General features: G+C 40.2%; 1 protein-coding gene across 1 annotated transcript in view; it reads left to right on the top strand.

The window, feature by feature from the left end:
* Window positions 1–16,800, top strand: part of NID1 (nidogen 1) — a 49,330-nt gene that overhangs the window by 15,709 nt on the left and 16,821 nt on the right. The window contains exons 8-12 of the mRNA XM_074863187.1: window positions 461–706; window positions 1,666–1,809; window positions 2,889–3,017; window positions 7,095–7,238; window positions 7,970–8,092. Of these exons, the coding sequence (XP_074719288.1) occupies window positions 461–706; window positions 1,666–1,809; window positions 2,889–3,017; window positions 7,095–7,238; window positions 7,970–8,092 (786 nt within the window). The remainder of the gene's footprint in view (window positions 1–460; window positions 707–1,665; window positions 1,810–2,888; window positions 3,018–7,094; window positions 7,239–7,969; window positions 8,093–16,800) is intronic.

Here is a 16,800-nt window from a genome sequence, read left to right as displayed (position 1 = left end):
GTTGTGAAGCATACAAGATCTCTGACATGCATCTTCCTCAGGACTCTGTCAAAATCCAAGGCCAATAGACTAAGCCAAAGCCAATGAACTATTGGTGCTGGTGAGGTAGCTTTTGTGCTTCTTAGCTCATAGATCCATTTTGTAATTTCATCTAAAGAAACCCAAGTTTCTTGAGTTGAATTTTCCTTTCTTTACCAGGTAACCCACAAAGTAAAGTTAAATTTTTAAAATATGTCAAGATAAATTATATGACTCATTCCTCAAGGCTGTGATATCTGAGAACACAGTAAGCCTTGTCAAGTACCTATTCCTTTGCATGGAAATGCATCTACTTTCATAGCTTCTTGCCTTTGAAATTTCTGTGTACACTACTCAGGCTGTATCCCAAGTCTACCGATAGCACCGGGCAAAATATTTTTGCTCTCTGTTCTGATCAGTGTGCGTGTTTGCCATGTTGCAGTCATCACTTCATCGTCCACCAGGGAGTACACAGTGACAGAGCCTGAAAGGGATGGGGTTGCTTCCACGTACACGGGCGTCTATCAGTGGCGACAGACCATCTCATTTGATGAATGCCTTCATGATGACTCTCACTATGCTGCTTCTGCTACTCAGCAGCTCTCAGTGGACAGTGTGTTTGTCCTGTATAACCGAGATGAGCAGATTCTGCGATATGCTATGAGTAATTCCATCGGCCCAATCAGTGGTATGTGTGAATTGAACATCTTTCTTTTTCTCTTTTGTGAGTAATTAAGAGCAGGCTTCTATATTTTATAAGCCTGCCTTAGTTGTGTTAAATTAAAGAGTCATATTAATTTATTGCATTAGTCAGTAGAAGTCCGAGTCCATCAATTAGGAGAAATGGGACTGTTGAAAGTTTGTATTTTCACTTGGGGAAGAGATTATATCCTCTTGAAATTCATGAAGTTTGTGTCTAATTCCTTGAAATACTTTCAACATATACCACCTTGAATCTATTGCTACTCAGATACATGGAGTATACCATTTATCTTTACCTAATTTATAGTTCCTCTATTAATATTTTTTTCATTAGTATAGAAACCACTATTGTTATTATAGAAACAAAACCCAGCTATTATTATTATTATAGAAACAGCTAGTTTCTATAATTTATCTTGAAACATGGCAGTTTCTCTTTGGAAGGTAGGCAGCCTATAAAGTGTATTTTCTTGGATGAGCTGTCCCTAGTTTGTCTGTTTGCACTAAAACCAGAAAAAAAACAATGGAGCAATTTGAAAGTGCACACTAGATGAGTACAAGAAAAGACTGCTTGCTTTTGTTTGTTACAAAGATGAAGTTCTACTAAATAAAATGAACAAACCAAGCTGTTAACAATCACATTTTGGGTGTAGTGTCAGTGACTGGAAGATGCATTATCTTTGTCAGTCTTGCTCATTAGAGAGGTTGTTGTGGCTTCTCTATTTTTTAACTCAGCAGTCCTTTGCACAAGTAATAAGGAATAGAGGTGCTATTTTCATGTCTGAGATTCACGTCCTGCATGTCACCTGCAAGTCCCCTTCTTTGTGGTGCAAAAAGTATTCTTTCCTTGTTTGATGTGCACCACAAGCAATCTCCTTCTGGGCCTTATCTGAGTGTTGTTACTTGGATAGAGTCGTCATGGCTAAATATCTTCTCTCTTGTCAGATGGTTCTGCTGATATTAACCGGAATCCTTGCTACACTGGTACCCATAACTGTGACACCAATGCGATATGTCGTGCAGGAACTGGAAATCGTTTCTTCTGTGAATGTTCGATTGGCTTCCGTGGAGATGGGAACGTTTGTTATGGTATCAGAAAACTTTTGTTACAGAATGGCAGCTAGAATTTGTTTTGCTTGGAATGTATTAGCCCTCATGACTAGCCATTCCAGCAAAATGAACTGTCCTGAGACAGGGATGCTGGGGTAGCTGATGTATTTCAATAATCAAAGTAAACAAGTTTGACTGTCTTGAAGGGCCAAATGTGGGTATGTTTTGCTAGCTTGCAAAGCATCTTTCCTACCCAGTTCATCTTTTCATAAAACCTGTGGGAACTTAGCTGTGAGAAATTTACTGTGATGCAAGTTCTGATTAAAATGAGTCAACTAGGTTAAAAGTTTTTTAGGGAGATGAGGAATGGCATGTGCATGTGTGTACAGAGCACAGATATGTGGAACCCACTGAAATAATCTTTTTCAGGATCTGCTTTGAAAACCCCTTCTGTTCAAGGAGACTTATTTCCCAGCTCTGTCCAGCTCTGTTTTCTTAATGTATTTGGGTTTTGTTTTATAATAAAGCACAAGTACTTGTTTTCAAGAGGTGAAAGTGTATATTAATGAAATATGCCTCCATCCCTATTAGTTAACTGAATTGTGGTTTTTTTTTTTAATGAAAACCCCAAAACACAACCCTCCCCCCACTCCAACCCTTAAATCAACTCGCAAATGAAAACAACAGCATCACACTGTCCCTTCTAGTCCTCCGGTGCTGTGAGTTGAGCAGCTGTGGATTAGAGATGTATATGGATAATGAAAGGGAAAGATTTTCCTAAAGTTCGTGTTCCCCCAGTAGTCATCACTGCTTCTGATCACCTTGTAGGCTGCATTTTCTTTCTCAGTGGCTCCTCCTTCCTCTCTGATTCCCTGTCCCTTCCCCTCATTATTCTATTATAGAACCTCTTCTGGGTTTTTTTGCTGCAGATTAGATGAGTACACAGTTACCTGAAAACTTATTTTCAGGTTCCTAACGCCTCTTAAGAGGTATGGTCTATCCAATATGTGATTTAAATACACAAGCCTGCTATTATTCAACATTTGCACAGTTTCTGTTTTTCTGACATCAGTATTAAATGCATCTTTGTAATAACTGTAATCCTTATAATATTCTAGATGTTGATGAATGTTCAGAGCAACCGGGACTGTGTGGCAGCAATGCAGTCTGCAATAACCAGCCAGGAACCTACCGCTGTGAGTGTGTTGAAGGATATGAGTTTGCAGAAGATGGGCGTACTTGTGTTGGTGAGTTTCACATTTCTTAAAAGCACTGTCCACTGGCTTTCAGGCTGTGATTCCTCTCAGAGACAGAAAATAGAGTTTCTAGGATCTGCACTGACTTCTAACGTGAGTTGAATTTAGGAGTTCACACTGCAGGTAGTGATTACAATCCATTAGGTAACCGAAGAAGGTGTCTACAATACTTTGATTTCCTCTCAAAAGTTCCCCATTCAGAATGTTTCTAAATCAAAAGTGGAAATAATTATTGAATGCTTCTGTCCTTTCTCTATCATTATTTAGCTGTAGATTTCACATGGAAGTAAAATTCAAATTTGTAAAGGAATGAAAATTAAAGTGAGCAGTTATTAATTTTTTGGTATTTTACAGCATCTCACTTTGAAGGTGAGGTAGGGCTCTTTCTGCGTTTTCTGTAGTGCTGCACTTCTGGCTTTTTGGGGTGTGGGGTTTTGTTTCTTTCTTACATCTAATCCAGAATTAGATTTAACAGATTAGATTTTAGTTACAGATTCATCCCTTGAACAAGGCAATGCACAGGTCTAAACCAGTGTGTCTTGGCTATTGCAGGCTTATTCTGAAGTAATAGTAAATCATGCTGAAAGGGCGTTATAACTGTAGATTATTTCACTGTTAAAATCTTTGCAATTTGGAGGAAATCTAGTTGGTTTGTTAATGGACCATTAAAACTTTAAATTCAGTAGTTGTCACTGAATTAGTTATTTTTATTTAATTTCAAAATTTTTTTTGGAGGGAGCCCAAGTTAATCTCTACTTGCTGGACAAAGGTTGTGCTAAGGAGGGATATTTTTCCTGTTTGCTCTGTTTTTCACTGAAGTTGTAGAAATTCCATTTGATAGCTGGCAGAATTGCAAGGTGGTTGTGTGGAATATGTATTGAAAGTTAATTTTCCATATAGAAAGAAAAACCATGCACTTTACCCTCGAACATTAACCTGATTCTTTTGGGTGTCATTTATATTGCAAATATCAAAAGCTAAACAAAAAAAGTCCACAAATGGCAGATAGAAGAGGGGTAATGGCAAATGGGAGATAGAAGAGTGATAATGACTACTGCTAGAGCTGCAACTGTCAGGATAGGATATAGATTAGATTTTTTTTTTTTAGTTAGAATTTTTGTCTTTGCAACCTGAAGTAATCCTGTACTGACAAAACCTATACACACTCTTCTAGTATGGTTGGACCAGTTCCCATTTCTTTTGGAAATAACTGATAACAGCTGAGGATTACATTTACTTCTGTCATGACTGCTTTGTGGTGGAAGCTTAGTTAACCTTTGATCAGCTAATGCATTCAGGTCTTTCCTCATTATAGCTGAGACTGTTCTTCAGCTAAGGCTGAAGAGCCTTCATCTTACAGCAGAAAGTTGCATTAGTTCCCTTAAGTGTGTGACTTTACATGCTGTGTATTACATTCCATCACAAGCCCTGTTTCTCTGCTCTGGTAAGAACTGCCATTCATGTCTGCTCACAGTGCACCCTAAGTCTACCCTTTTGTTGCAGAACAGTTGGAAAATGCAACTTCTTCTACCAGGACACTGGAAAGGGATAGGGTGAGATTGTGGGAGGGCAGCTTTGTGTTCTTTCCATTATGTCCATAACTGCCCTTTTGTCACTTGGACCTGACAGGGAACATTCTTCCCTCACTGGTTTCACTCTACCACTTTTCCATGAAGCTGATGTGTCACACTTCTTAAGTGTGACACATCAGCTTCACATGGGAGTTGGGTGGGAGTGTTATTCTGCTCGAGGGCAGAGAGGGTCTGCAGAGAGATCTGGACAGGCTGGAGTGATGGGCTAAGGCCAACTGTAGGAGTTTCAATAAGGCCAAATGCCGGGTGCTGCACTTGGGCCACAACAACCCCCAGCAGCGCTACAGGCTTGGGGAGGAGTGGCTGGAGAGCTGCCAGTCAGAGAGGGACCTGGGGGTGTTGATTGACAGCCAGCTGAACAGGAGCCAGCAGTGTGCCCAGGTGGCCAAGAAGGCCAATGGCATCCTGGCTTGCATCAGAAATAGCGTGGCCAGCAGGACAGGGAAGTGATCTTGCCCCTGTACTCGGCACTGGTGAGGCCGCACCTCGATTCCTGTGTTCAGTTTTGGGCCCCTCACTACAAAAAGGACATTGAATTCCTCGAGCGTGTCCAGAGAAGGGCAATGAAGCTGGTGAAGGGTCTGGAGCACATGTCGTACGAGGAGCGGCTGAGGGAACTGGGGTTGTTTAGTCTGGAGAAGAGGAGGCTGAGGGGAGACCTCATCGCCCTCTACAGCTACCTGAAAGGAGGTTGCAGAGAGCTGGGGATGAGTCTCTTTAATGAAGTAACAAGCAATAGGACAAGAGGTAATGGCCTCAAGTTGCACCAGGGAAGGTTTAGACTGGATATTAGGAAGTATTTCTTTACAGAATGGGTTGTTAGCCGTTGGAATGGGCTGCCCAGGGAGGTGGTGGAGTCCCCATCCCTGGAGGTGTTTAAGAGTCGGGTTGACATAGCGCTGAGGGATATGGTGTAGTTGGGAACTGTCAGTGTTAGGTTAACGGTTGGACTAGATCATCTTCAAGGTCCTTTCCAACCTAGATGATTCTGTGATTCTGTAATTCCTTGCCCAGCTTGAAGGACCTGTTTGATCCCTTCTTTCAATCAAAAACAAACTTTGCATCCATAAGACTGAAGAGAGGGAAGATGAACTCTAGTTTCCCAACAGATGGAGAATAAATGTCATGGTAATCTTGTTCCCCTTTCCACAGGCGGGAGAGTTTTATAACCCATGGACAACTTGAACCCCAGAAGGGGCAACAGCTACCCTCTTTGTGCTTTTGCAGGTTGCTCTGGGATACCACCTCTGACTCAGCCTTTCTGGAACTACAGCTTTTTCATACCATCTGTGTGACTCACTGGATAGCTTTAGAAGAGACTTGTAAATAAATCCTCTCATTTGTAGGCTGAGGAATGAGAGGACTTGAGGACTCCCTTTAAGCTCCAAATCTTATGCATTTATAATGCAGTTCTGAGTAGATTATTTTGTAATCTGAAACTTACTTCATCAGACAGAACAGATAGTCTAGTAATGATGTCATCTCCTTCAGAGAAATGGAAAAAACAACTGTTTTCAGATCTGTCTCTGATGGCAAACTTTTATTATTTCCCTGCCGTTACTGTGGTAGATTCCATCTGTGTACTGTGGTGAAAGGAGCATTGTAGAGTCTCATCTCGGTCCCCTGTCAACTCCTTGTAAGAACTGTGTAAATAAAGCCTCAGTGGACGCTCTGCTACAGCAGCTGGAAGTCTGTTCCTAGATGTACACACTGCAAACTCATGTATTTCTGGACCCAAAATTTTTGTAGTATTTTCCCTCTTCCTATTTTAAATACCATGGTTTCTTTTCCTCTTCTCTGACATAACAGGTAGGCATAGGCAGAGCTCCAGCGACTACCTGAAATAATTTGTGTGTAAAGCAGGGCGATGCCTCCGGAGTCACTGCTGTCAACAATGAGAAAGCTATGAAAAGCTGAAGGACTGGTCCACAGCTTCCACAGTTGGGCAAAAATCTCTCCAATAGTTGACAAATGTGTTTCTCTCCTATTGAGTGAGTCACAGCTCCTATCTGTTGCCAAGTGACGACAGCCCTGGGTCAGTGCTAGGTTAGTGTAAAGGGATATCTAATAATTCCCAGTACAATGAACTGGCCACTTAGACAGCATGTGCAATACCTCTGTGACATGCCTTACATTTCTTCATTCAGGACTGCTTTTTATAAACAATACTGTCATGGATATTAGGATCTGTCACTGCAGTAGCCTTTCTGCCCTGTTCTACAGTAACAAATATCTGTAAGATGCTGAGGACAATCAGTTCCTTGTAAAACATTAATAAGATTTAACACCAGTGAAAGGGGAGATCTTGGCAAAAAAAATCCCAACCCCCAAACCAAAAAACTCAGTGTTCTTGTTTCCTTTTTCTGCTGCATGCTTTTGCAGCTGTTCTTCTCTCCCCATAAACTTATTATGAGCTTCAGACTTTATGGAGGAAAATTCAAATTTCCCTCTCTTCTCTTGTACATTTAACCTGCAGCTATTGAATATGTTGTAAACCATTGCCAGACAGGCACACACAATTGTGACATTCCACAGCGTGCTCAGTGTGTGTACACTGGAGGGTCTGCCTACATCTGCACATGCCTCCCTGGCTTCTCCGGAGATGGGCGTGCCTGTGAAGGTTTGTAGCACCATTTCTTGTGGGGTTTTTATACTCTTTATTGCACAACTTGGCTGGTCATTGCAATGTCCTATAGTTATTTGTGATTTAAAGTAGGAAATTTCATAGCTTAAGTGCTTCAGGCAGACATTTTAAGCTTTTGTTCTTTCCTCCCCTTGCTTTTGAATTCACTCTTCAATGTTTGAGCTACAGAAGGTCCAAGATGAAGTAAATGCAGAAATTGCAGTAGTTGAAGTTAGCAGACCAGATCTTCATTTGCTGGAATTGTTTGCACTGCATTGGTTTATATTACTAAGGTGGTGACACATGATGCTCAGACTATGTAAAAAAAGTTATATTCTGTTTCATGTCAGTTGGAGTGCAGTGGGGGAGCAGCTTTACCTAGCTACATGTTGGAAACATTGCTGGCCATATCCTGCTTCTCTTGTTGTTTTAAGTCTTTTCCTTGAGAAACATGGGCATATATTCCTAAAATACTCTCCGATTTAATAGTTACCCATTGGAATAGCAGAGCGCAGGGATTTGCTGAGAGACAGAACCTAAAATACATGCATGCTTTTTTTTTCTTTCTCCTTTGCATTTCTGTATAGACATTTTTCCAAAGGTCTGTAAGCCTAATTGGATATCCTAAAATAGGAGCCTGAAAGTAATACAGCAGGTTTGCACTTTAATTCAACACTCTTTGTCCATCAGACGGAACAGTTATCTGAGATTGATCTTTTCTTTTACAGATGTAGATGAATGTCAGCAGGGCCGCTGTCATCCAGATGCTTTCTGCTACAACACTCCTGGGTCCTTCAGCTGCCAGTGTAAGGCAGGTTATCGTGGAGATGGTTTCCGGTGTGTGTTAGGAGGTAAAATTTTATAGTTCTTGAAAGTTGGACTAGAAATATAATTTGGGAATTGGAGGATATATGTTAATTTGGTTCCTCTCTGGAACAAATTGCATATTGTCTTATTGGGGCCTTAAGTCTTTCAAATTTTGAACTTCACCAAGCTTGTGTCAAAATCTGTATCTTGACTGTTATCACTTTTCCGTGATATCCTGTTCAGTGTCCCATTTTATGTTTTGTTTGTTCTATCCTCAGCAGTTCTCAGCCCCAAGCTGATACTGTCTTTTGAAGTTGCCTTATGTAAAGGTTTGACCACAGATTGATTTGGTTTGCATACACAATAGTCACTTATCATAAAACGTATGGAACTGTTGGCAATGTAAATGAAATGCAACAATTACAGGATAAAAGTGAAGGATGAGACCAAAGTATCTGTACTGTTGTCTGCAGTGGGATCTAGATGCCTACATGTCTTGTATAGCCAGCAAGAGTCCAGAAAGACTAATTCCAGTTTTGAACTAGCACTTAGTTGTTTCTGTATTTACCCAGCTTGTTCTCTATTTAGCAGAAAGTTCTTTACCCTCCCACACTTCTGTTCTTGCATTGTATTTTGGGCCTTGAAAGATAAAACTCCTGATCTTGAAGGTATGCTTAAAAAAAGAAAGTAAGGAACACTGAAACATAAAGTAACACTGTTACTTTACTTCAAAAGCATGGCAAACCTATGGGACAGCACTCAGGTTTTGCAGAACAGTGAACACTTTCATCCAGGAAATAGAGCCCAATTTCTGAGTATATTCAAACCCAGTTTTCCTGCTTCTAAGATTCTTGCTGTTGGGCAAATGACCCTGCACCTCTCAACAGACTGAAACTCAAACTGTGCAGCCAATATTAAGAAAGGGAAAGAAAGCAAGGAGCAGTATGACTGAGGAGGAAGGCTCTCTTTATAATTCAGATCTGCACTGTGGTCTGCCTTAATGAGGTCCAAAGTATTTGATGATTCAAAATTGCGTGGTTTTTTTTTTTTTTTTAATGGTGGGTGTGCTGGCTTAAAAGTGCTTGTCTGCATGGCACAATACCACTACCTGATGCATTCTGCCACTATATTCCCTAAGTCTGAATTTCTGACTTTTTTTTTCACAATTGGATACTCATGTCTTAAAACAAAAAGGCAAAGGATCTTTTGTAGGAAAGGCATAAAAAAAATCACAAGGCTGTTTCTGGTTTTAGGTCATATTTACATGACTTTTCATCATGTGTTCAACAACATGCGTTACGTCAAACCAAGCACTACAAAGTGCTTGTAGACTTTTCTATCATAGGTATATTGTAGGAGGTTTTGCAGTGTTTAATTCTGAAGCTCTAGCTTTTGCCACTTTGTCAGTCTTTCAATATTATTTTTAACTAACTTTTCATGCGTGAATGCCCATGTGTATTTTCATTTTAATGCCAGATGAATGAAGAACTACCTAGTGTTTCTGGCCTGTGTGAAAATACTTAGCTAACCAACCAGCTGGTAAAACCAGAATTATTCTTCCTAGAGGGGAACCTTGATGTGAATAACTTGAAGCAAAATCAGACCTTAAAGCTTCCAGTTCTTCAAGGCAGAATTATAGAGGCAGAAATACTGCTTTTATGTCTGGCATATCCTCTTTGTAGCAGAAACAGGTGGTTTGGTAGACTGATACTTGAATTCACCCAATTAACTTTAACTTTATTACCAGGACACAATTAATTTCTTCTGAGTATATATAATAGCATACTTCAGTGGGGTTTTTTTGTTAAGAACAACACCTTCTCACATGCAGTGGTTAGTGTGTCTACTAAACTGCTAAGCACGGTGTACTATTTTGTAGTAGCTTTATGTTATTTTTTGCTGCTTATCCTGTACACTTCTTGACTTTCCGTACTGAACACAATTCTATCTTGAATGGGTATCTTTCTGTGTCACAGCTTTAATGGTAGTAACAAAATATTTTTGGCAAGTTTTGTTTTATCTACTGTTTTAGTGGATGGGGATCTGCCAGGTTTTATTAGTCTTCATATATGCCTTTCTGATTTTCATTTTTTTTATACTGTTTAGTACTACCAGTAGAAGACATGCTTTAGAAACGCTTGTATCAATTGGCTCTGCCATGAAATGTTCTGAGCAGAACAAATCTGTGTAGATAAGATGTCTCACTTTTGCCGAATCCTGACTGAAGTACAGAGTATCTGTATTGCTCTGCTAGTCTGCAGCAATGGCAGTGTTTACAACAAATTTAGCTACTCCTCCCTTCTCAGAGAGTCAACAGAACAATAGCTGCCCTTGGGAAGTCATCTGCTGCTAAAGCTTTAGTACTCTTAAAATGGATATATCCAACAGTTAATCATTGCCAGGAGATAGAATCAAAATATACTTTCTGAAGCCTAGCAAAAAGCAGCTTAGTTTACTTTACCACCCAATTTGTAAAGTAAGTTGCTTCAGAATTGAGATTCCAGATGAGGCTGTATTGTATTCAGCTGTAATTAGAGACCCTTTCTTCCCCTTTTCGCCCACTAAAGTTTTGATCTAATTAGCCTCAGTCAAGTCACTGAAGTTTTTCAGTGCTATTAATGACCAGGAAAGTTTAATTCATCCGAATACTCAGTTCTCTTTGCTGTACCCATTTCCGATCCACGTATACAATTGCTTGCTTGTTTGGTGTCTCTATTATTATATGAAACCTACCGTTGAATCTTACAACTGCTGAATGGCAACTCTTGAAACAAGTAGACTAACAAGTAAAATGGATTTGAGTCACACACAAGAGAACGTCTGTAGGAGTGAACCAGCAGGTTAATGAAAGAGTTAATGATGCTGGAATGTCCCACTGCTCACAGCTATTAAGGAAGTCTGTACTTCATTATTTCCTCACGCTTCATTTTTCCATTTCAAAAACCAGATGTCTGAGTGTTTCTACCCCTGCAGACCCCAGACACTGTTTACTAAACAGAAACAAATCTAGATTCTTGGAACTAGAGATCTGACTGTTAAGAGCCATTTGCTGGTCCTCTGTGTGCAATCCCTTTCACAGGAGAAATACACTTACCAGGACAACACTGTAAGTGAAGGATTACAAAGGAAAATGAAGGGACAAAGGGAAGTGTGTTATTTTGTTTTGGGTTTTTTCCTCTTCTTTTTTTGGCAATGTCTGAGAACAGCAATTAAAAATGTCAGTATAACCTCTTGTGATATGTCAGGAATAAAGTGATCCACATAAAAAATTAAACAGTACTCTTTGATTCCATATGATTCTGGACACAGTTTTAAATCACTTCTGGCTTCACTTTGTGAATGAAACCCTGTTGGAATAGTGATATCAGATCTTTAAAAATTTTGGAATGCTGTTGCAGAACTAAATGAATTTGGTTTAGTGTATCACACTGTAATCCCCTGGCAAAATGGAAGGGAAGAAGTCCTATACATCTCTGTATCTCAATCTGTTTTCTCAGCCTTCATCTTTTTTTTGGAAAAGTCCATAAATCATTTTCTGCAGTGCTGCTGCAAGAGCTTTCCTTTATGACCAAAAAAGACTTTGAATGTTTGTATATGGCTTTTGAGGTGTTTTTTTTTCCCATTCTGTCTGTTTCTTCGGTTATGTGGGAAATGTGTACATGTATGTTTTTCATCTGGCCCACTTTGCATATCCATGTTATTTCCATTTCATTTTTTCAAGTTTCATGACATATTTCAGTGGCTTTTAAATTCCAGTTTGCCACCGGTAGTTTATGAAACAACTGAAAAAAATATGTTTAAGACATTAAATACAAATTTTATTTTTCTGAGGAAGGATATGCATTTAGCTTGAGTTTTAAGTAACTTGTGTGTACTGTGGTCTATGGAACATAACTTCATCAGGCCTTTCATCTCTGTTCTGCACCACAGCTTCTCTCTTAGGAGCCCTTTTCTGTACACTGGTTCAATTTTTCACAGTCCTTTTGAACTGTGGTTATCAGAGCTGGACCCAGTATTCCATGAATCATCTCCCCAGTCCCACACTGCTTCTCTATACCTGTGCAGTGTTCCCTGGGTATATGCTGAATTCTTATTTATACCCCCTCACAATCCCTACAGCACTGAGCTGTGTGCTGGCAGCTTATCTTCTTGCAGTTATTTGCTGAGATCTGCTGATAGCTTTTTTTCCTGGTTGTGGTTTCCAAGATGAGTCTATCTTTAGAGGCTGGTCTACACAGTGTATTCCAAGAAGCGTAACTTTCCATTTGACTGTGTGAATCTACTTGTTGACTTCATTGAGCTCAGTTTACCTACTGGTGAGGTCCTGTCCTTCTCTTGTTTTGTGGCCTGTTTCTCTTCCACAAATGATGCAACTTATGGTTGTATATTTTCCTCTGGAATCCTAATGAAGAGGTTAAATTTCTTAACAAGGAAATTTAAAACCAAGACTAAGGTAATATGGGAACTTACTACAAATACCACTACTTCATGACATTTGTCCACTGACTCAGGCGATTTTTTTTCAGTTTTTAATAATTTATCAAATTAAGGTAGCCCACAGTATGGTGCTTTGTTTTGAAAATGATACTGTCCTGTGGTCATAAGTAGAGTGCCATAGGGAAATGCAAATCTATTAGGCCAGGGAAGGTTTAGACTAGATATTAGGAAGTATTTCTTTACAGAATGGGTTGTTAGCTGTTGGAATGGGCTGCCCAGGGAGGTGGTGGAGTCCCCATCCCTGGAGGCGTTTAAGAGGTGGGTTGACATAGCGCTGAGGGATATGATGTAGTTGGGAACTGTCAGTGCTAGGATAACGGTTGGACTAGATCATCTTCAAGGTCCTTTCCAGCCTAGATGATTCTGTGATTCTGTAGGTCAGTGTGTTCCCTTCATCAGCCAAGCAACAACTGCATCAAAAAGCAGTGAGAAAGGATTTTTATTCAATTTTATAACAAATGCTAATCAGTAATCTTTAAACATAGGTACTGAAAAATATTGAAACTTGGTCCTGCTGTTAACAATGGGCTGTTGACACCCCCTTTCCTGCATCACTGAAGATTACCCAGGTCTTGCTCTTACTGTTTTTTCATCCCTGGCAGTATGAACTAACCCTAGCATATACCACTTTTCTCATAATTGATATGATCGTTTGGCTTGGCTTTCAAATGTGGGTTTCAAGAATGGTAAGAACCTCTGAAAAGCAGACTATCCCAACCAGCTGTCATCTGTATCTAAGATTATTGTGCCTTCATTGCTGCATAGGCTGCAACACTGGACTGGGATTTGGCACTTTTTTTAGGTGTCTCTAAACTGTAAACATAGTAATCTTGCTCATGACTCAGAGATAAGGAGAGAAAAAATACAGTATGGATTCCAAGCGCCTGGTTTGGACTGTCATAACTAGTTTAGGGACTTGTTTTGGTTTATAAATTTTAATATTTTCTAAATTCGTGTTAATGAGTTGAAATGAGTTTAATGTTGAAAGACAGGTTAAAATGATTGAGTCAGCATGGATGAACATGGTAACACTGGTTTTATTTTTTTTTCAGAATGTTTCTTTAACATACATTACTTATGGCACTTGATACTGTTAAAAAAGTTTATCACAAACATAAGAGACTTTAAGGAGCACAGAAGAAGTGTATAGTTATTCCTGGACTTGTGCACAGTTACATACCGGTACTTGTGCAAAGTATTTGACGCTGTCCTGCATGACGTCTCTAAATTGGAGAGACATGGATTTGACAGATGGACCACTCAGTGGATAAGGAATTGGCTGGATGGTCGCACTCAAAAAGTTGCAGTCAAAGGCTCAATGTCCAAGTGGAGAGCGGTGACAAATGGCGTTACTCAGGGGTTGGTATTGGGACTGGCACTGTTTAACATCTTTGTTGGTGACACGGACAGTGGGATGGAGTGCACCCTCAGCAAGTTTGCCGACAACACCAAGCTGTGTGGTGTGGTCAACACACTGGAGGGAAGGGATGCCATCCAGAGGGACCTGGACAGGCTTGAGAGGTGGGGCCGTGCAAACCTCATGAAGTTCAACAAGGCCAAGTGCAAGGTCCTGCACATGGGTTGGGGCAATCCCATGCACAAATACAGGCTGGATTGAGAGCAGCCCTGATGAGAAGGACTTGGGGGTGTTGGTAGACAAGAAGCTCAACATGACCTGGCAATGTGTGTTTGCAGCCCAGAAAGCCAATGGTATCCTGGTCTGCATCAAGAGAAGTGTGGCCAGCAGGTTGAGGGAGGGGATTCTCCCCCTCTACTCCACTCTTGTGAAACCCCACCTGGAGTACTGTGTCCAGCTCTGGGGCCCCCAGTATAAGAAGGACATGGACCTGCTCGAGCAGCTCCAGAGGAGGCCATGAAGATTACTGGGGGGCTGGAGCACCTGCCTTATGAGGACAGGCTCAGAGAATTGGCATTGTTCAGCCTGGAGAAGAGAAGGCTCCAGGGAGACCTTACAGCAGCCTTCCAGTACCTAAAGGGAGCCTACAGAAAAGGTGGGGAGGGACTCTTTCTCAGCGAGTATAGTGATAGGACAAGCGGTAACAGTTTTCAACTGACAGAGGTTAGATTTGGATTAGATATAAGGGAAGAAATTCTTGACTGTGGGGGTGGTGAGACCCTGGAACAAGTTGCCCAGAGAAGCTGTGGCTGCCCCCTCCCTGGAAGTGTTCAAGGCCAGGTTGGATGGGGCTTTGAGCAACCTGGTCTAGTGGAAGATGCCCCTGCCCATGGCAGGGGGGTTGGAACTAGATGATCTTTAAGGTCCCTTCCAACCCAAACCATTCTCTGATTCCTAAAAGTGAGTGGCAATAAGGTATTTGACACCTTTTTATACAACTGAAAAATCAGTGTTGATGGGATTTTTTAGAAAGAACAAATCATGCTGACTGCCTTCTAGAAACTGAGTACTAATTTTGGAAATTAACTTGTTTGACTAGTCTCTTGACTTTAGTGGGGTTAATTGCATAAACAGGCCATTTGTGAGATTGGTCTTGATAATTGCAATAGAAGTACTCTTCAAAAATGCCAGCAGTATTCCTGTATAAAATTTGCAGATATAAAGGTGAATATTATCTTGAAATTAGAGCAGACATTGGTATTTCAAGTTACCAATAATACTAATATTTTATGCATAACAGGTGGGTCCTGTCTGGAGTATATACACACTCTTTTGTATAATTCATATTTGCTAGCTCATTGTCATAACATTGATCTAGCCTATTGATTTAAAAAATTGTAAGCTGTTGGATATTCTCTAATTATGGGAGTTTCAGATGGGAAGGAAGAACGACTAGCTTCTACATTTTGTTTTTATATCCCACCGAGGAGGAGCTAATAGTGTCTCTCAAAGATGACATGCATGCAATGAAGATTTGGTTCTGCAATGAACAAAAGCAGTGTGGGTCAGTTTACCAATACTCTGTATTCCCCCTGCTTTCTCTCCTGAGCAGTGCATATAATTAGAGCTTAAAAAAATAAGTGTGGCAAAACTATCTGCTTACTGGAATCAACACTTCTTTCACCTGCATATTTCATTGAATACATGCAAACAAAATTTGAGATAGATAATGAAGGCTTTCCTTCAGGGTTTGGTTTTGTAGGTTGATTCAAGGTTCTCCACCACCCACATTAAAGCTGATGCCAAATATTTCAGTTGTTTAGAGTAAGCTGTTCTCCAGACATTTGTATTTCTCTAATTAGGTCCAGGTGTGTGAAACTGGTCCAAAGCTTTTGCTTGCATAACTAGTTTAAATAATAATAAAAACTTGTCCTTCATTTTTGTATCTGTATGATTTACACCACACTAGTCTATGGGTGCACGAGATCAGCTTTTTGCTCAGCTGGGCTGGGTCTAGTCTGAGCCGCACATAGCTAATGCTGTCCACCAAGCAATGTAAAAACAAGGAACAAATAAATGGAAGTGTAATGTTGAAGCCTCTTCAGCAGGCAGTTTGTGGTAAGTATTTCTAACTGTCTGTAGAAATCGTTGACAGGAAAAAGATAATCCCCCATAATTAGAGCTCTTTCTCTCCCAATGTACAGAACCCTTCAGGGGTCTCAAGTATAAAGTAAAACTAAGCCAGATATCTTTGCCTAGAGAAGGAAGAAAATTATTTTTATTGTATTCTTTTAACTTCATTATGTTTGAAATCTAGAAGGATATATTGATCCAGATGACGTTCCTTATTGCATGACAGCTAACACCAGAAGAAGATGTATATTTTAGTCCACACTGTTTTGTAAAATTGAAACCAGAAGAACTGAATCCCTGAATCTCCTGATAATCTGGAAAGTTGGTCTTTCCTCTGTAATCTATACAGTAATACATATGCATGTGGTGTAGCCTTTGTGCATCATATGTTTCTCTGCATACATAGCAGTATACCTGTTTTCAGTATAGCCTTACTTATGCTCTTTACCAGGGACTGGACAATCTGTCCCTGCAATTTCTTTCTGAGGTCCAAAAGTATCAAATGAGTGCTCAAACTTGATAACTGAATTCTAAAAACCTGATATACATCAAAGCAATGAGTTGTTTCACTTCCCAGGTTCTGTAGAGAGCTCAGCATCTGCCTCATGTTGTGGTTTTCTCATGTGGCTCTGAAGGGAAACTTGACTTTTAGCATTACAAAAAAACTTGTATCCACTGTATGGCCTGGCTAATTATCACATTTGAACACCCATGGATAATTGCCAAATGAGTAGACATCATGTTCGAATGGGACAGAATGTTCTT

Source organism: Strix uralensis, chromosome 3, assembly GCF_047716275.1.
Source record: "Strix uralensis isolate ZFMK-TIS-50842 chromosome 3, bStrUra1, whole genome shotgun sequence".
NCBI classification, from domain to species: Eukaryota; Metazoa; Chordata; class Aves; order Strigiformes; family Strigidae; genus Strix; species Strix uralensis.
Note: the sequence above shows the minus strand (reverse complement) of the source record. Positions and strands in the feature narration are given on the sequence as shown.